Below are 19,994 nucleotides of genomic sequence, written 5' to 3'. Positions count from 1 at the left end.
AAGTACCCATGCTTCGGAGCCATACATTGGCACGGGTAGTATTTTTGTTTGACGAGATGTGGCTTTGTTTTTAAATTGCTTACTTAAACCATAGTCGCATCTGCGGCCAATACAATTCTTCTTCTTATTTCACAACTGATGTTGTTTGTTGTGTTTATGGCAGTGCCGAAGTAGACGAAGTCTTTAACTACCGCAAAATTATAGGAACCAACTTCCACAGTTGGTCCGAGCTGTATGGACGCTTTGCGCGTCGACACCATCAATATGCTCTTTTTGCCGTTTACCGCCAGACCCACTTTCGCAGTTTCTGCTTCGACCTTCCTAAAGGTATTAGTTACTTCCACTACTGATCGTCCCATGATGTCTATGTCATCAGCATAAGCAAGTAACATGTGGCTATTGGTGTTAATTGTGCCATTTCTTTTGACATTTGCATCTCTTATTACCTTTTCCAGCAAAATGTTGAATAGGTCACACGAAGGGTGTCTCTTTTGGTACTGAACTGTTCGGAGTGGTTCTTTCCAATTTTAACTGAGGACCTAGTTTCAGTTAAAGTCATCATACAAAGCCGGATAAGCTTTGCGGGGATACCAAATTCAGACATTGCATGGAATACCTTTGATCGGAGGGGACTGTTGAATGCTGCTTTATAATCGACAAAAAGTTGATATGTGTCGATCTGCGTCTCTTGGGTCTTCTCAAGGATTTGCCGCAGGGTAAATATCTGGTCAATGTTGGACTTGCCAGGTCTTAAGGCACATTGGTATGGTCCAATTATTTCGTTGACCATTAGCTTTAGTCGTTCGCACAATATCCCTGACACTATCTTATAGGCAATAGGGAGAAGACTTATGCCCCTATAGTTGGAGCATACAGTCTTATCTCCTTTTTTGTGGACGGGACACAGGATGCTCAGGTTCCAATCGTCGGGTACGCGTTCTTCCTGCCAGATGGTGCTAACTAGCTGATGCATACACCTTATCAGCGTGTCGCCTCAGGTTTTAAATAGCTCGGCTGGTAGGCCATCCCATCCTGCTGCTTTATTATTCTTCAACCGGTTGATTGCTGTTATTACCTCATCTTGTCCGGGCGGTATACCTTCTATACCATCTTCTGGGATTGGATCTGTGGTATCATCGTCTTCGCCACTATTGGATACCAGCAGATTGGAGAAATGTTCCTTCCATATCCTGAGCACGCTATCTGTATCTGTTACCAGATTACCTTGCTGGTCTCTACAGGAGGATGTGCCTGTACCAAAGCCATCTGTTTGATGTTTCACTCTTTGGTAGAATTTTCGGACTTCATTCTGGCTCCTGTACATCTCGATTTTTTCACACTCCCGCTTTTCCATTTCTCTCTTTTTCTTGCGGAAAAGACATTTCTCTTCTTTCCTATTCTCCCGATATCTCTCTCGTGCGCTACGCGTTGCTACTGATTGTAAAGTAGCTCTATATGCCGCATTTTTCTCTCCGGTAGCAGCACGACACTCCTGATCATACCATGAATTCCTTTGTAGAGGTCTCTGGTATCCAAATATGGATTTTGCGGCTGTTTGCATGGAGTGGGCAATATTTTACCATTGTGTTGTTATGTTATCGGGACAAGGAGTGCTCGCGTTAAGCAATTGGGCTAGTTGAGTGGAATATGCTGTGGCTATCTGTTGTGTTTGCAGCCTATCGATGTTAAACTTCCGCGTTGTGTCTGTTCGTGCTTTATTTGCAACGTTTAGACGGGTACGTACCTTTGCTGCAACAAGGTAGTGGTCCGAATCAATGTTTGCGCCTCGGAGCGATCGTACATCCAAAACGCTCGATGAATGTCTTCCATCTATCACAACATGATCAATTTGATTACTTGTTCTTTGGTCTGGAGACAGCCACACGCACAGAAAAAATATTTTTCGCTTTTGTTGGAACAAAAATATATGTTTTGCTTCCAAAAATGGATTTGTTTTGTTCAAACATTGTAATCCAAATCCAAAAATACCATCTTTTGTTCCAAACATAGAAAACAAAAACAACTTTCGAATTTCCGCAATATTGTTAAAATCGTTAACAATACCGATTGTAGGAACTATCATAATCTAATTTTGTTTATAAAAAGTATTGTCAATACAGAAAACCAGCCCAGAAATTTTTGATTTGAGTGCATATACTTCACATATACACTTTTCGCATAACTTGGATATAAATGTCGCGTATAATATTGCAATCATTGATGAACACAATACATGGTTTGCTGCATTGGCTGACAACAAAGACAAACAAAAAGCCACAAGAACCCACCACAACATAAGGAATAATTAAACACCATAACAAACATGAAAAGGAAAGAAGAATGAAACAAAACAGAAACAAATAAAAACAAGAGTCTCACAAGTACATACACACAAAAACAAAGGTAAAGGCAGCATGTCATACAATCACACCACAACTCACCAAAATTGTTTTTTCAACACGGCATAGAATAGCGAGAGAAGAGAAACAAATTTCGAAGAAAAGAGAGAAATATTGTTCAGTTGACACAAACTATTTTTGGATTTACAATACTACATGAGGAATCCAACAATACATATTTTGCTCTTGGAATATTGTTGGATCAAACATATTTTTTTCTCTGCGTGCAGGTGCCCTTATGAATATCGAGATGATTAAATCTGGTACTGCTAACTACCATGTTTTTGCAGCTGCAAAGTGTATCAGCATCATACCATTGTCAGATGTTTCACTGTGGAGACAGAAATTCCCGACTGTTGGGCCAAAGATATTCTCCTTTCCAATTTTGCCATTAAAATCGCCTAGAATGATTTTAATGTCATGGGCAGGGCAAAGGTCATATGTTTCTTCTAAGCGCTCGTAAAATATATCTTTGGTCTGTTCGTCCTTTTCTTCAGTGGGAGCATGCGCACAAATAAAGCTGATGTTGAAGAATTTAGCTTTTATTCGAATTGCAGCAAGTTTTTCATTCACTGGGGTGAAGCTGGATACCAGATGTTTTAGCCTCCGACTAACTACGAATCCGCAACCAAACTCATGCTTTACGTCATGTCATCTTTAATACAGTGCGTCACCTTTAGTTGTTGTTGTGACGCCTTTTCCGTACCATCGTATTTCCTGCATGGCAGTAATGTCGGCCTTGTACTTTTCAAGTACGTTTGCCAATGCGAACACTGCACCTTCTCTATAAAGAGTGCGAACATTCCAGGTGCAGATTCGCAGATCATGGTCCTTAAAACGTTTGCGGGGTTCGTCAACTTTAGAGGGGTTTGTTTTTCTTTTCTTTCGTTTTTCCATAATAGGCTGTTTTTTCTAGGGGAGGGTTACTAAACCTACGCCCAAACCCAAGTTTTTAACGTTCTTATGGGTGAACGCGCGGCACATGTTAGCTCACTACCTTTAACGGATGTTAAAGGCAGTTCCCCAGGTGACACCACGGTGAGGTCAGTGTCCACTTGAGATGAAAGAGGGACCAAGATAAATCCTGGGCTTTGCCATGTTAAAACCGGTCAGGACCGTTCCCTGTTACCTTCCATCCCCTACGTCAAAAATGTCAACGGTGGCAAAATACACCTCAGCAATGTTGGTGACATTTCCTGAGTATTTCAGCCATGTAAAACTTCTCTACAAGTGGTGTCTTAGGACACGCCGTTCGGACTCGGCAATGAACAGTAGGTCCCATATCATTGAGCTAAGAGAGAAGTCTTCCTTGTGCCGTATGGGATGTTTGTGGAACAATACATTATCAAGGTTCATTTGGTAAGGTTATCCAGAAAGCAAATTAAGACCTTAGCCTTCTTTTGATGTCAGTATTTTTTGTAGCGAGGAATGCACAAAACATAATAAAACCACGAAATATTATTGCACAATTCAAATAAAGAAGTTGCAATAAGTAGTTGACAACAGAAGAAGACAGGGTCACCTTGTTGTTATTGCATAATGGTTGGTATAATAAAAACCGTCGCACCGAAACTTTATTTTGAATGTACCTTTGATATTTTTAGTTAAAAACAGGTTTTTTATTACTGAATGATAAACATATCCTTTATTAGCCCTCATCCTGGATAAAAAAACAAACTAATCCTGTTTTATGGGTCACAAAAACATATTAAACGTTTTTCACACCAAAGATTCAGTTTTGTAGAATAAATACACATAGCCAGATTGACTCAGTTCGTCGAGTTATTTATTTTGATATATATAAGGGTGGGCCAAAACCAACTTTTAATATATACCGATAGTATTTTTAATATTTTCAAAAAATATAAAAAAAAACTTAGAACCCTAACATGAATATATGTAGACACATGTCGCTCTAGTCATGTTTATAAAATTAATAATTGAATAACATAATTTAATATTTGGCACGCATCGAAGAAACATTTAATTACTAAATTAAGTAAATATTACAATTACAACAAAAGTAAAATTCAATTTTAACAGCTATTAGCAGATAGTGGAAGTTCGAACGTCAGACAACTTCCAAAGTATACAATGCGCAACAACAACAATACCTAATGTTGTAATTTACATAAATTTAAATAAACAAGTAAAATTGATTAAATTAACATAAATATTGTTTGAGGTGGGGTGTGGATGGCAAAGTGTCGCCCTACACATCTTCACAACTAAAATGTGTATATGTATTTACATTTGTGATTGTAGCAACAAATAAATGAGAATCAGTCTGTTTTGCCGACAATTAAATACCCAAAATACCTATTACTGTAAAAGAAAACAATAACAGGTGCGGCGGACCTGGATGAACATATCTCTAATTTTAAAAACTAAATAGCATTTTCGGATTTGAAAAATAAGTTTTGGAAGTTTCCAGATTAAATTTTCAGACGTTTGTAAGGTAGGTATCACAAACAGAGGGCCTAACTATTCCACTCATAGACTCAACCAACGCAGTCAACAAACCAAAATAACAAAAAAACCATTTGGGCAATTATGGAGAATAAAGTTATAGCGTTGTAACGATACCTACTGAGACATTTAGCGTGAGAGGTGTATGAGGGAGTGACCCTAAATATTGGCATATTTCAGGGCCCATACCTCAAGAAGCGTTGGCTTGCCCTACCAAAACAACATTAAATAATTTCAAGAAGATCCAAAAAATGGTAATTAATTAGCTGGATTAGAACGTAACAATGTTGAACATTTTGAGGGGGTACCGATTTGGAGATGCTTTTCGGATCATGTCAACCAGTTATTTTAGTTGGTCAGCCTAGTGATTTTTTAGAAATTTACTTGGCCATTATGTCAGGAAGCATGGACTTGCCCACGAACAAATTGTATCATTATAACCAGAATCAAAAGGACGCTAAATTACGCTTAAGCGAATTACGAAATTGTGGGAGGAGGCTACCGGATGCAGTATTCCGATATATTTAGTTCATCTTCGAATTTGATTTGGGTTTAAGAGAAACATTACGATATGCAAAGTTTGTGTCAATGTCAGTCACTCCATTCGATAGTCATCAGTCATTGTAGTTGGTAAATGTAGGATTTTTTTATCCTTTTGGACCAAAAATGGTAAAACCTAGGAACAAGTCATAGCAGTTAATCTTGTGGAGAATTTTCACAGCTACAAAATTTTCTTTTGCTCCATTTCGATAGGACTTGCGGTTTCGGAGCAAAATCGCGAAAACCTAAAATAAACCTAAAAATGTGAACTTTGACCGCGATTTATTTAAAACTCCCTCCAGCGATTTTTTCTTGTTTTTTTTTTTTTCTCATCTAAAACATTGCTGTTTCTAAATCCGCGAAAACATCCCAGTTGTAAGCAGTTTTCATTTAAAGTTAGATAAGATGTCACCCTGCGTGGCATTGTATTATAGGGGACCACATACAGTCAGTACATTGTACCAATTTGAACTTATATATCTCAAAAATGGTTAAACCTGCGAAAATACAATGGAGATCAATCTTGTAGATATTTTTCACTGCTACAACATCTTCTTTTATCCCATTTCGATAGGGCATGCGGTTCCCAAGCAAAATCGTGAAAACATAAAAAACTCTAAAAATGCAAACTTTGACCGCAATTTATTTGAAAATACCTCCGACGATTTTTTTTATTTTTGTCATCTATGAACATAGTAGTTTCAGAAACCGCAAAAACTTCCCAGGTGTAAGCATCTTTCATTTAAATTTAGTTAAGGCGCACGGTGTCAATGTTTCGGCTATGTCTAAAAGAAATATTAAAATATGGAAAGTTTGAAAAAAGCAGTTACTCTCTTCGAGAGTTATCGTGCACACCTTTTAGCGATAATGTTGAACTTTTGTGGGGGAGGTATTCGAAGGTGTGGACGCATATGGGTCATCTTCGAACTTGATTTAAGTTTTGACAGAATATTTCGTGGTGCAGAATATGGGCCAAAAATCGGTTGATCCGTTCCAGAGTTATCGTATGCGCCAAGCAGACAAACACCGGACTGAGCACTTTAACACAAGCACAGACACAGGGTAGCTAAAGTGAGGGACTGTCAAGGTAGAGGTACTTAATATGTACACACCGCCGATAAGTAGTTACTTTCTGCGTTATACACCAGGTATTAGTTCGCTTTTGGAGGGCAATAACCGACTGGCAGCATTGGTCAAGCAAATTGATAGCTCCATTGTGGTGTACCCGGTCTGATAAATGACGTGTCCTGGCAACCAGTAATTATTTCCCTTGGCTCAGACTATCTTCCGATTATAGTCTACGTTAACAGACCACCGTCTTCATCACCTCTGACCGCCACACTTTTCTGAACCATGGAAAATCTGATTGACAAGGTTTTATCAATCACCGAAGTTAAAGTTGTCCATTCCCTCAAATCAAAGCGGAAATATGGTCTAGCCAATCTGAAGCAATGCCAACATTGTTACAGGATTAAGTAATTTTGGACAAATCCGAGAAAGAAGTATTGAAATTTCAACGTGACATATGATTTTCATGGCGTTTTTATTTATTCAAAGCAATTTATGAAATAATAATGGCGTTATAGGTTAGACAGTTCCTGCAATATCACCTCGGACAACTCGCAAGTTACTCTACGGGTCTCGGACATCTTGATCCTAAATTCTACGCACGGCAGTCGTCCAAACTATAATTTATTATCCAACGCTTCAAACTTCGCCGGAGCGTAGTCTGCTCGATGAACTCAAACAGCGTGGAGTGTTTGACAGTTTCAAAGGGTTACTATCACTGTTCTATCACACGGCTTACTTTGATTATACCCTCAGCCTTTAGGCTAAGGATTGTATACACACTTTGATACGATGAAAATGTGCCTCATCGAAATAATGGTTTTAGACCCCAAGTATGTTCGGACGAAATGTGTTTCAGACAATTTGGAGTCGATCTAGCCATGTCCGTCCGTCTGTCTGTCTGTCCTGCTGGCTGGAGCGCACGATAACTCTCGAACGGATGAACCGATTCGGTTCAAATTTTGGCTTTCGTAATATTTTTCCCAAACTTAGTTTAAGTTCGAAGGGGAGCTACACCGGTCCACTCCTTCCGGTACCTCCCCCACAAAAGTACCAAAATGTTCGGAAAGTTTGTGTGCACGATAACTCTTGAAGGGAGTAACCGATTTGGTTCATACATTGTATAGCGTAAACTTTCTACCAGAGTAATATGCGGTTTTAATATGGTCTTAATAGGTCCACTCCTTCGGGTACCTCCCACACAAAATTTGAGAAAAGTTCAGTTTAGGGCCATCTCTCGAATCGCTTTGATTTTTGTTTTAGCAACTTGTATTCACTGCCCTCCATACGACGGTACAAGTTTCATCAGGGGCAAGTCCATACTTCCTGAGAAAATAGCTGGAAAGTTGCACAAAACCCCTATGACACCGTGTGAGGTAGTTGGAGCGCAAGATAACTCTCGAACGAATCTGCCGATTCGGTCCAAAATATGGCCTTAGTAATATATTGTCCAAACATAGTTTAAGTTTGAAGATAAGCCATATCGGTCCACTCCTTCAGGTACCTCCCCCACAAAAGTTCAAAAATGTTCGGAAAAATTGTTCGTAACTCTTGAAGGGAGTGGCCGAATTTGTCTATACTTTACACATCCTAATATATCTACCAGATATAGATCTGGTTCAAATATGGACTGTATTTGTCCACTCCGTCTGGTACCTCCCACACAAAATTTCGGATAAGTTCACTCTAAGACCTGCTATCGAATCACTTTAATTTTTGTTGAAGCAACTTGCATTCGCTGCCTCAATTACGATGGTAAAAGTTTTTTTAGGGGCAAGTCCATACTTCTTGAGCAAACAGCCCGAAGAGTGTAAAACCCCTATGGCACCATATGTTGTGGCTGGACATCCACTTCCATAACGGTCAATGTCGATCCATTCCTTATAGTATCTCCTCCGCAAAACTTTTTATCTTTAATCCTAATCAAAATTTTTGTCGGTTCAAACGCCCAAAATATTTAAAACCCCCTAAATACATACGTATTTTGGAAAAAAAATTGTTTCAATATACACAGGCTGAGGGTATATCTCTGTCGGCAAAGCCGACAGATATTTTTTTACTTGTTGAGTCCTCGATTAATATGTGTGGAGATGACGTGCAGCGCAGTTGTTGTGCTGATTGCGGATTCCATGTTATTGATCGGCAACTAGACAGTTATTTCTGATGCTGGGGGACTAAAGCCCCTCGGGTCTTTACTACGGGCGACAAAAGCGAAGTTGGTCTGCACGATTCACCTATGCTGGCATCCTTGCCAGGCTTCAGTAGCTGGTATATTTTCCAGATTTCGGGAACGATGTGTGTGGCTAGCGACAGGTTGAGAACTTTATTAAGATACTTGACATTCGGCCGTCCAGCTGTTACAGTTTAAGCACCGCCGCTACTCGCAACATAGTTTAATTCCTCCGCAACTGATTGATTGATTCATCTTACAAAAGATTTTTCTGTTCCCATCACCAGTTAAGATTTCGACATGGACTCTAACTGCAAATTACTATTTCGTGAATTTTATTTGACGAACATTTTGAAATGTACACTCTTTTGTTTTGTAGGGATCTACAAATCGACTTGTAGAGCAGGGCTCTCTAGAGCAGACAAGGAAACTTTTACAATACCAAAGATAGTCCGACTCTATTTTTTGCTCAATGATTGGGACTTCCTAGCGTAATAAATCTTAGATAAGTAAAAGAAAATATATGTACATGTGTATAAATAAAAACACAAAATTCATCTCTATGCTGATAAAAAGATCGGATTTTTCACAACTTCATTTGAACCAATGCAAAGGATCCAATGAAATCATGGCATCTCATGGAATCTCTTCCATAAAATTTTGCTGGGCGTCTATGTATTACGCGTAGGAATCTTTTTAATGCATGACTCATAATGCTTATTAGCCCAAATTCTTCGCATCTTTTGGCGTTGTTCTTTTTTGGTATAGTAATGAACCTTGATTTAAGCCAGTCTAAGTGGTATTTTCCAGTATCATATACGTGATTAAAGAGTTTTACGAGTAGGTTTATATTATCTCCATCTATCAGTTTCAGTACCTCTGAGGGAATTTCGTCAGGGCCTGATGCTTTATTATTCTTAAGAGCGTTGAGTGCGTATTCTACCTCGTTCTTCGTAATCTGTGTCAGATTCCTTCATGCCAGTCAGATTCCTTCATCATTAAATAATCTCATTACATAATTTTTCCATGACCTTTTCTTGTCTGATATCTCAAAAATGGCTTTATTATTTTCTTCAAGCAATATTGTTGTAGAAGTCTGCTTATAGACTCCAGCTGATTCCTTTAGTTTTTTGTGTAGGTTGAAATGATCATGCAGGTTCTGTTGTGATTCAATTTCTTGGCATTTTTTATTGAGTAGATCGGTTTTTGCAGCCCTTGTAAATGACGGGATGTCATTTAATTGTATGACAGTGTATTCTTTGTAATAATAATACACAATTCAAAATTATTATTGTTATTAAACCCCTATTTAAACTTAAAATTTACTGTTTGTTTTGTTTTAGTGTGTGTTATTTACAGTCATATGTATCATCGCACACACACACAAGCATAGCTATTTGATGACCATTTTGATATTTAGTCGTTTAACTAAATTAATTAATATTAATTATGTTGTAATTGCATGTGCAGGTGTTTGTAATGCATAATTCAAAGCATACCTATGTGTGTGTGTTTAGGTCTTTCCTTCCCTAACTCCTCAATTAGTTGACATTCCAATGGCAATGGTGTTAATTATGTTAATGCCGATTGCAAACTGCATAATTGCATTGGCAATTAGCAGAAGGATTCCATCAGCAGTGAAAAGCTCGGAACTCTTGGAATTATGATTAGAGTAGTAGTGTGCGTAGATGTGTGCGAAATGTACTATGAATTAGTTATGTGACGATGTAAGAGGATGTGTGTGTGATGATATGTGGCTTGTCCAAAGAGTTGTGAGCATAATGGCTAATGGCCGAAAGACTTAGATGTGATTGTATGTGTGGTCAAAATTATAATCTTTAAGAAAAGGTTTGAGGAATTTTTAACAGAGTTTAAAGACATAATGGAGACGGGAAATTCAGATATATTGCAACAAAAAATATTGGGGTATATATAGTGTGCTTATAAGGCGAATAGGGGTTTTTGGCATCTAAAATAACAGATGAGATGATTTAAACATTCGCTAGATATGATTTTTCAATAAAACTCCTTAAAGTTAGGCTTCTTGAGGTTAGGCTTAACTAAAATTAAGTTAATGCGATATATCACAAATAATAACCTTCGACCTAGCCAGCAAAAATAAAGTAAATATTGGTTTCATTACACAGTCGTTGCGATTAAAATTTTTAAGGTGAAATTCATACCAGACGAAATAAAAAAACAAGCTTTAGTACTAAAATGCTATGACTGGCTCTTGATAACATTTTAAGGATGAGCCTTCATTACCAACAACCATAATTATATATAAAAAATCCACAAATCATTAATTATCATTAAATAATGATACATTTCATTCATTTCATTTCACTTTTAAATCGGTCACTTCATTCGGACTTGAGTGACTTTTGAAACGTAAACACAAAACAAATAAAAAAAACAGCAAAATCATTGCATCTCGTTATCTACAAAAATAAATTACGATTTATTTATTTTTTAAATTTCTTTCTTTTTTTGTTTTTTTCTTTACTTTATATAAATTTGTATTGTAACTGCATTTTGTATTGAATTTGAGTCATGGTCATCAAATAATACAAAAAAATTAACTACGAATTTCTACAAAACAATTAAAAATATCTTTGGTATCCGCCGTGGTCATATCACTGCAACCCCTCACCTCATCTATATTTGATTTTTGGAATGACGATTGCGACGATCTCTTCTCCGTTTACTGTTGCAAGTCTTTTCACATTCCTCCAGTGTGGCAAAGAACCTCTTATTCGGACTGCAGCCTACGTAGCGGCAATGTTGCGTCTCAGCATCATAATAAATACCCAGGGTAGATGTCAGACAGAGGCCCGTGATTGTTGGCTGACGATCACAAATGTCAACGAAACGTCCTAAGAAATCAAATTAATCGGTTAGCAAATAAATTTGTTATTTTGGTGAATGAAAAAAGTGATGAAAAATGCAGTAAACGTGAGGTATAGAATATATATAGACATAATGGTCCAAAAGCTCTAAAAAATCCTACAGTTTCCATACCAAATCGGGTGAAACCTGGACCTGGGAGGTAGATTTATAAGGGGACTTTATCATAAAATGAAAAATTAGCCTGGGAATTCAAAACTCTTTTGGGGTTTGCTCTTCTGGTCACCTCCATTTGGAATTTACCACACCCGATACCAAATTGGTTCGGTACATGGAATTGGGAGGTACCGTTATATCTTCTGTAAGAAGGTTTTCTATTCCCAAAGAAGCCAAAATACAGCCAAACGTTTAAGGCTAGACCGTCGTTAAGGAATAGGAAAAATCAGGAGGTATATTTATATGAGCCCTACTCTGAAACACTGACCTATGTACATTGAATGTTTTCTTCGAAAAGGTGTGCTACCTCTTGAGAAACGAATATGCCAAATTAGAGCTTCATCAATTGGAAAATATGGCCAAGACACTCGAAATAGCTAAAGTGCCGTTATATCTCCTGCAGGAAGGTTTTCTACCCGCAAAGAAACCAAAATAAAACTAAACGTTTGGGAATAGACCGTCGTTAGGGAATAGGTAAAATCAGGAGGTACATATATTTATATGGGCACTACTCCGAAACATGGACCTACATTGAATACTTTCTTCGAAAAGGTGTGCTACCGCCTGAGAAACGAAGACGGCAAAATAGAGCTTCAACAACTGGAAAATATGGCCAAGACCCTCGAAATAGCTAAAATAAGGGGTATCTTTATATGAGGGATATACCAAAACGTGGACCTACTTCATATTTTTTTGGCATAGTTGGAAAATATGAGTAAAACGTAAAAAAAATACTGGAAATCGAGGTATACCTTTATATGGGGGATATACCAAAAAGTGGACCGACATGACCCATTTTTGTACCAATGAATCTATATGTAATCCAAAGGCCTCTACCAATTTGTCAAGCATTATCTTTAATACTATATTCCAAAATATTGGGGACCCATTGCCTTTCTTTAAGGTTGTATATGAGGGGCTCTAACAAAGTTTTGCCTGAGATCCCAAAACCCTTTTGGGGCTTTGATCTACTAACCGAATACTATCACCCCCACTTGGAGTTTTCAACACCCCAGATTGGCTGTTGCACAGTGCTATCGATAACTGTGACTGTCATTGATTGGTCCGAATATTTTTTCATCGTAATATTTTACTCAAACTTATATCAAGTTCGAAAATGGACTACATCGGACAAATCCTTCGAGTATCTCGCCAACAAAGCTTCAAAATGTTCGCTTATGTACAGATTAGGATCCCCAACAAATTTTTGCCGAAGGTAGTCCTTGTGGTTCCGTTTCCGTTTAATATAATGACCCGAAAGCTCTAAATACTCCTACGTTGACCAACTAAAATGTCTGGTAGTTACAATAAAGTAAGAAGTGACCCCTGGACTTAGAACAAGTTCCGATATGGACTTAAACAATTGAGACCACTTCTAGGATCATGTTGAAAAAATAAGTTTTCTTTTCTAGGGGAGGTCAATACTTTCAGATAAATGGTCCCCTAATTGACCTAATATTTAGGCCACTGCTTCGTCATTTCGACCCAATATGTATTGATGCGGTTGACCCGTCCGGATCTTAATTGAGCTAAACCCACTCGTGACAATAACACCCATAGAGGTATTGACTGCATCGATAATATCTTGTTGTGCTGATGCACAACAAATATTGTGCGAAAAAATTTCATTACTTTAGGTTGGGTGCCACCGTAGTACAATGGTATGCACACCCGCCTTGCACTCAGAAGGTCTGCGGTTCAATTCCCAGGCCGAGCAACATCAAATGTTCAACGGTGGCAAAATACCACTCAGTAATGTCTCAATTGCATGAGTAATATTTCAGTTATTTAAAACTTCTTTACAAGTGGTGTCGAAAGGCACGCCATTCGGACTTCGCGATTGAGCTAATATGAATCGGGGTGAACTCATTGATATGAGAGAAGTCTCCCTTGTCCCTTCTGGGATGTTTGTGGAACAATTATATTTATATATAGGTGGTCTGGACACCTTTCGTGATGCTTGTGATCGCCCAATAGCCGTTTGTCTTCAAGAGTAAGTTTCCTAACTCGTTCGTTCGGTTCGTTCGACGAAGCTTAACCCTCTTTCGCTTGTTACGTCTTCTCTGCTGAGAAATTTGGTGTAATTTCGGTGATTCGAGAGCGGCTGTGATAAAGTCCCGGAAAATTCTCTCAATTAACCGAGGATCTGAGAGACTGGGCAGCTGCTCTCCCTAAATAATGATTGGTAAATTCTCTGAGCCCTTGCCAATCAGCTTTACTATGGTTCAGTAAAGTATGGCCGTCAGAGGTTATGACGTAGGGCGGGTATGTTAACAGAGACGACGATAGGGAGGTGATCTGAGCTAGGCGAAGTGACGTGTTGGCAGGACAAATAATTCACCACACAGGGTGTCACAACAGTGAACTCTAGCGATATGTGGCAATCTCCTCTTATCCTCGTAGAAGCGTCTTCGTTCAGCGTGCAAAAGGTGGAGCTATCAATTTGCTCGACCGGTGCTGTACCCCTCTGGTCATTGCCTAGGTCGGAATGTTAAAGCTGATAATGAGCTTTAAAGTCCCCTAGCACCAGACTGTTATTGCAAGGTATTCAAATGCAACGTATTATCAGACAGCTAATTATCTGCAGTATGTACAAATTAAACACCTCCACGTCAACAGTCCCACATTGCACTTCTACCCCCATAGCTGTTTGGAAGACGGCGACGAATGCTGGAAGGCGTTCAGTTGCACCAACATAGCTCATATCGCAGTAGTACTGTAGGTAACTAGGATTGGAGCATCCTCCTCCAGAGGGCATGCTTTACAACTTCTTAGTAATGTTACACAGGAAGAAAAAATGGGGCGTAAGATATAATGGTTTTAGAACCCAAGTATGTTTTGACGAAATCCGGTACAGACAATTTGGAGTTGATTTAGCAATGTCCGCCCGTCTGTCTGTCTGTCTGTCTGTCTGTCTATCTGTCTGGCTGGAGCGCACGATAATTCTCGAACGGATCACCGGATTCGGTCCAAAATTTTTTCTTTCGTAATATTTTGTCCAAACTTAGTTTAAATTCGAAAATCGATTACATCGGTCCACTCCTTCCGGTAACCCCCCCCCCCACAAATTTTCGGAAATGTTCGGAAAATTTCCGTGCACGATAACTCTGGAAGGGAGAAATTGATTTGGTCCATATTTTGCACTTCGTGAAATTTCTACTAGACTTAGATGAGGTTGCAATATGGACTCAATCCGTACACTCCTTCGGGTACCTCCCACACAAAATTCCGGATCGCTTTGATTTTTGTTGTTGCAACTTGTGTTCACTGTCCCCCATACGACGGTATAAGTTGCATCAGGCCAAGTCCATACTTCCTGAGAAAATAGCCTGAAAGATGCAGAAGCCCCTATGACACCGTGTGTTGTGGTTGGAGCGCAAGATAACTGTCGAACAAATCTGCCGTTTCGGTCCAAAATTTAGCCTTCGTAATATTTTGTCCAAACTCAGTTTAAGATCGAAGATTAGCCATATCGGTTCACTCCTTCAGGTACCTCCCCCAGAAAAGTTAAAAAATGTTCGGAAAAATTGTGCGCACGATAACTATTAAAGGGAATGACCGATTGGGTTCATACTTTACAGTTCATACTATACAGTTCCAAATATCTACCAGACATAATTCACCTTCGTGCTCCTCCCACACAAAATTTCGGATAACTTCACTTTAAGGCCTGCTCTCGAATCACTTTGATTTTTGTTGGAAAGATTTCTTCAGGGGCAGGTCCATACTTCTTAAGAAAACAGGTCGAAAGGTGTAAAAACCCATATTGCACCCTAAGTAGTGGCTAGAGAGCACAATAACTTTCGAACTGATTAACGGATTTCGTCCGAAATTTGGCCTTAGTCATAATTTGTCCAAACTTAGTTTTAGTTAGAAGATCGGCAATACCGGTCCACAACTTCCGGCATTAACCACCAACACCCCCCCCCCCCCCCCCCCAAAATATTTAAAAAAAGTCCCTAAAATGGTATGGACGATATCTCTTGAACGGGACAACAAATTTGGTCCAAAGTTCCGATATCCTAATATTTTGTCCAAATTTAGTTTAACTTCTAAAATGGCCCCTATCGGTCGTCCCCTTAGGGTACCTCTCCCACAAAAGTCCAACATTTGTGTCTAAGTGCAATTTAGGGTCTGTTCGAAGATAGCATGTTTTCCGTGGACAAATCCATGCTTTCTAGCATACTGGTCCAAAAGTTATACGGTGACCCACTGAACTAGTTTGCGCGATATCTATCGAAAAGATATGACTCCCAAAATAAGATCCACTTCCATAATGGACTATGTCGGTCCATTCCTTCAAGTACCTCTTCCGCAAAACTTTTGAACTTTAATCATAATAATAATTTTTGTCGGCAAATTTTAATGACCAAAAATGGGCCACAAAATTCCGAAAAGACCCTAAATATATTAGATCTGTCCGAAGATGAAAATATCAATTCACATAGGCTGAGGGTATATCTCTGTCGGCAAAGTCGACGGATACTTTTTTAGCTTTGTTCCTTTACTTTTTTAATGGTAAAAGTGGTAAAAGAGAAAACTGTCAAAATTGCTCTCTCATTTTTACCAGAAAAGTAAAGGAACGAAAAAATGGTATATCTGGTAGCAATGTCAAACAGAAACATAAAATTTCAATTTTCTTCTTTTATTTCACAGTTTTTAATTTTGTTTTGTCAGCGTTCGCCTCTTTCTTCTGTTTTTCGTTCATTTTTTTCCTTCATTGTGAAATAACCGTCAAACAAATGTCGAAAAATCTGTTCTACCACATTTTGCCTGCAGAAATATGTCTGGTAGCGTGTGGTAGAAGAGAAAGGCATTTGTGCTCTCTCTCCTCTCTTAAAAATTGCTGCCAGTTTTACCGCTTTTTGGGGTTAAGGAACGCTTTGCAGGTTAAAAATGATAAATGGTAAAAATGGTAACCTCATGTAAGTAAAAGAACACAGCTTTTATTTGTTTTTTGTAAAATACATATACAGTATCGGCCAAAACTAAAGCACCCCCTCAGTAAATTTTTTTGAAATGATAATTTTTTTATGAAAACTAAATTATAACTTTATTTTTTATTTTTCTTTTTATTTATTTATATCTTTATAATCGAAAAATACAAAAATAAGGAGATCAGAATTTAATAAACAAAAGTTAAAATTCAAAAAACATTTTAGGTCGCAAATATAAGCGGACAAAACTAAAGCACCCCCCATTTGAGGTACAGCAAAAACTATTGAAATCATTATTTCGTTGCTTATCCTCTATTCTGGATGACACAATCACATCTTTTAGGCATAAAGGATACTAAATTATTAATTATTGCAGGCGAAATAATCGGTATTCGGAGAATTTAGCTTAAATCCTCAAAATACTGAAAATCGGAAGTTACCGTTATATGGGGGATACACCCAAACGTGAACCCAGGTCCACGATTTTTGGTGGATATGTTTTGTGACCACTAAGAACCCTAAGTACCAAATTACAGCTAATTTAGTAGGAAAATGTGGCTTAAATATCCAAAATACCGAAGATCGGAAGGTACCGCTATAAGGGGGCTATACAAAAACATTAGCCGATATTGTTCATATTCATCCAAAAATGATGCTACAGCATTCTCCGGTCAAATACTAAATCCCTTAGGTTTAAAAATTAGCAAAAGAACGAATTGCAAAAGAACGGTAGACGCCGGCTTATTCAGTCGACGACCAGCAAAAACCTTCCGCCTCCATGTTTTACAGCGTCTTTGCAATATTTAGGATTTAACGGTTGCCCATTTGGTCCAAGCCTTTTACCATCTGAATACTTTAAATTAAACATAGTTTCATCGGAAAACAGTTCAAATGGGTCTTGGCGAATGCCAGTCTGGCTCCTTCATTTTTAGTCGATATGAAAGGATTTTTTTTTTTGCTGGTCGTCGACTGAATAAGCCGGCGTCTATCGTTCTTCTGCAATTCGTTATTTTGCTAATTTTTAAACGTTAGCGTATTGTATTTGACTAGTGGATGCTGTAGCATCATTTTTGGATGAATATGAACAATATCGGCTAATGTTTTGGTATAGCCCCCTTATAGCGGTACCTTCCGATCTTCGGTATTTCGGATATTTAAGCCACATTTTCCTACTAAATTAGCTGTAATTTGGTACTTAGGGTTCTTAGTGGTCACAAAACATATCCACCAAAAATCGTGGACCTGGGTTCACGTTTGGGTGTATCCCCCATATAACGGTAACTTCCGATTTTCAGTATTTTGAGGATTTAAGCTAAATTCTCCGAATACCGATTATTTCGCCTGCAATAATTAATAATTTAGTATCCTTTATGCCTAAAAGATGTGATTGTGTCATCCAGAATAGAGGATAAGCAACGAAATAATGATTTCAATAGTTTTTGTTGTACCTCAAATTGGGGGGTGCTTTAGTTTTGTCCGCTTATATTTGCGACCTAAAATATTTTTTGAATTTTAACTTTTGATTATTAAATTCTGAATTCCTTATTTTTGTATTTTCCAATTATAAAGATATGAATAAATAAAAATAAAAATAAAATATAAATTTATAATTTAGTTTTCATAAAAAAATTATCATTTCAAAAAAATTTACTGAGGGGGTGCTTTAGTTTTGGCCGATACTGTATGTACATATGGACCTGCTTGCGTTTAGAGATGTTTTTAATCACTTATGGACAAATTTAGCAAAAAGATCCCTTAATCGAGACGCTAGATTGTAAACATTTTCCCCAAAAATGTCAGTCGTAATGTTGTCGGTCGAATCTTCTATGTTTCGCTCCTTGTTGTTTTTTGTGTTGCTCAGTTTTATTTGGATTGCACGGATGTGGTTTCAAACCAAAGCTCTAATATGTATTTAGAGTTTTTTTTTTAAGAAAAACCAAAGACACCATTGGCCTTCCTTTATGTTATTCTACTATTCCGTGGGATACCTTCTGAATTATAAAAAATCCTCGCCAAACCATTTTTTTAGGTCTGCTAAAATAAACATTCATGCCATTGCATTCTCACAACACTTTTAGCACCTCACGTTTAATGCATCTTATATCCAGATACGAGTAGTTGTGTGATTCCAACACTTACGTGATCTTGCTTCAATTAATCCGATCACGGCAAACAGGAAACAACAAACTGTCAGGAAACGCATGGCAACTGTTATTAATTTATGAATACTGATGATGATATATTTTCTAGACAGGATTTTGCTGCAAAGGATTCCCTTAGTTTCCGATTCTCTTTGGACTTCAACAAAACTGCAAAGTTGTTGTTATCACCTTTTCACGTTTTAAAATATAAAACAATGTCTGATTTTCGTATATAACGAAAGTGAAAACGATTTCCCATTTGAATTTCACTTTTCCACTTGTAATTAATTTTTTTTATTTTTCTTGTTGTTGTTGTTATTTTCTGTTGTTTTTAATTTAATTGCTTTGTTTGTTCCTTTGAGTTATTTGAACAATCTCACGAATGCAAGCCAAATGCCATGAATTTCAGAAAAACGTTAATACTTATTTTTTTCCTTTGGTGGATTTACGCGCCCCGACGACGCTCGACAGCTGCTGGACCATAACCAATACCACTACACATTTGGCGTACAATTAAAAGAGAGCTTTTTTCGATAACCAAATACAGAGCTTGGAACGATCAGTCAGTAGCGACGACTGTCAGATATTCTTTGTTAGATGTTTTCTTTGATCAGAGCGTAAACTCGTGCTTCAAAACATGGATGTGTTTCGTTTTTCTTGTTCTTATTCTTTTAACGAGATAAGAACAGATCAATGGTACTGGCCTGGACTCGTAGCAAAAAAAACATTTTTTGTAGTATAGAATATGTTTGTGTATGTAATAATGTTTAAAAATACTTATTTATGTAAATATATAACATTGTAATGAAATGCGAATCATTTTACGAGAAGTTCTCTCTTCGGTCGTGTGATAATGTCGTATTAAATGGACCAACACGGATCAAAGACCAATGTATTGGGGTGAACAGAATGTCGCCATGCTATCTGTTAAAAAAGAACATCATTTGAGAAATAAACTGATTATACCTAACATAGAGAAGATAATGAGCGTGTGCTTAGCAACCGGTTCCCAGCGGACCTTCTTGCTTTAACAAGTTTGAAGATTATACGAAATTTTGTAATATCAGAGTGGGGCGGAATCGATGACAGTTGAGTATAAAACTAGGATAGGATAAAAATAACAATCAAAAGGTTCTGGAGGAAATCCTCCTTAGTTGAAGTGCTCACCATTAAAAAATTATAATAATTGTTCCACAAACATCCCAGG

The 19,994-nt window shown here is 37.8% G+C and overlaps 1 protein-coding gene across 1 annotated transcript; it reads right to left on the bottom strand.

Annotated features, from left to right (window-relative positions):
• Nucleotides 1-11,071: 11,071 nt before the first annotated feature.
• LOC141391943 (kunitz-type serine protease inhibitor 2) lies at nucleotides 11,072-19,267 on the bottom strand. Its single transcript, XM_073964704.1, has 2 exons — nucleotides 18,786-19,267; nucleotides 11,072-11,522 (listed from the first exon to the last, which is right to left on the bottom strand). The coding sequence occupies exons 1-2, from the start codon at nucleotides 18,847-18,849 to the stop codon at nucleotides 11,305-11,307; spliced, it is 282 nt and encodes a 93-aa protein (XP_073820805.1). The 5' UTR covers nucleotides 18,850-19,267; the 3' UTR covers nucleotides 11,072-11,304.
• Between the last annotated feature and the right edge of the window lie 727 nt (nucleotides 19,268-19,994).

Source organism: Musca autumnalis, unplaced genomic scaffold (genome assembly GCF_047663935.1).
Source record: "Musca autumnalis isolate F117 unplaced genomic scaffold, ASM4766393v1 scaffold_2, whole genome shotgun sequence".
Taxonomy (NCBI): domain Eukaryota; kingdom Metazoa; phylum Arthropoda; class Insecta; order Diptera; family Muscidae; genus Musca; species Musca autumnalis.
The sequence above is the reverse complement of the archived record's forward strand: the minus strand, read 5'-3'. Positions and strand labels throughout refer to the sequence as shown.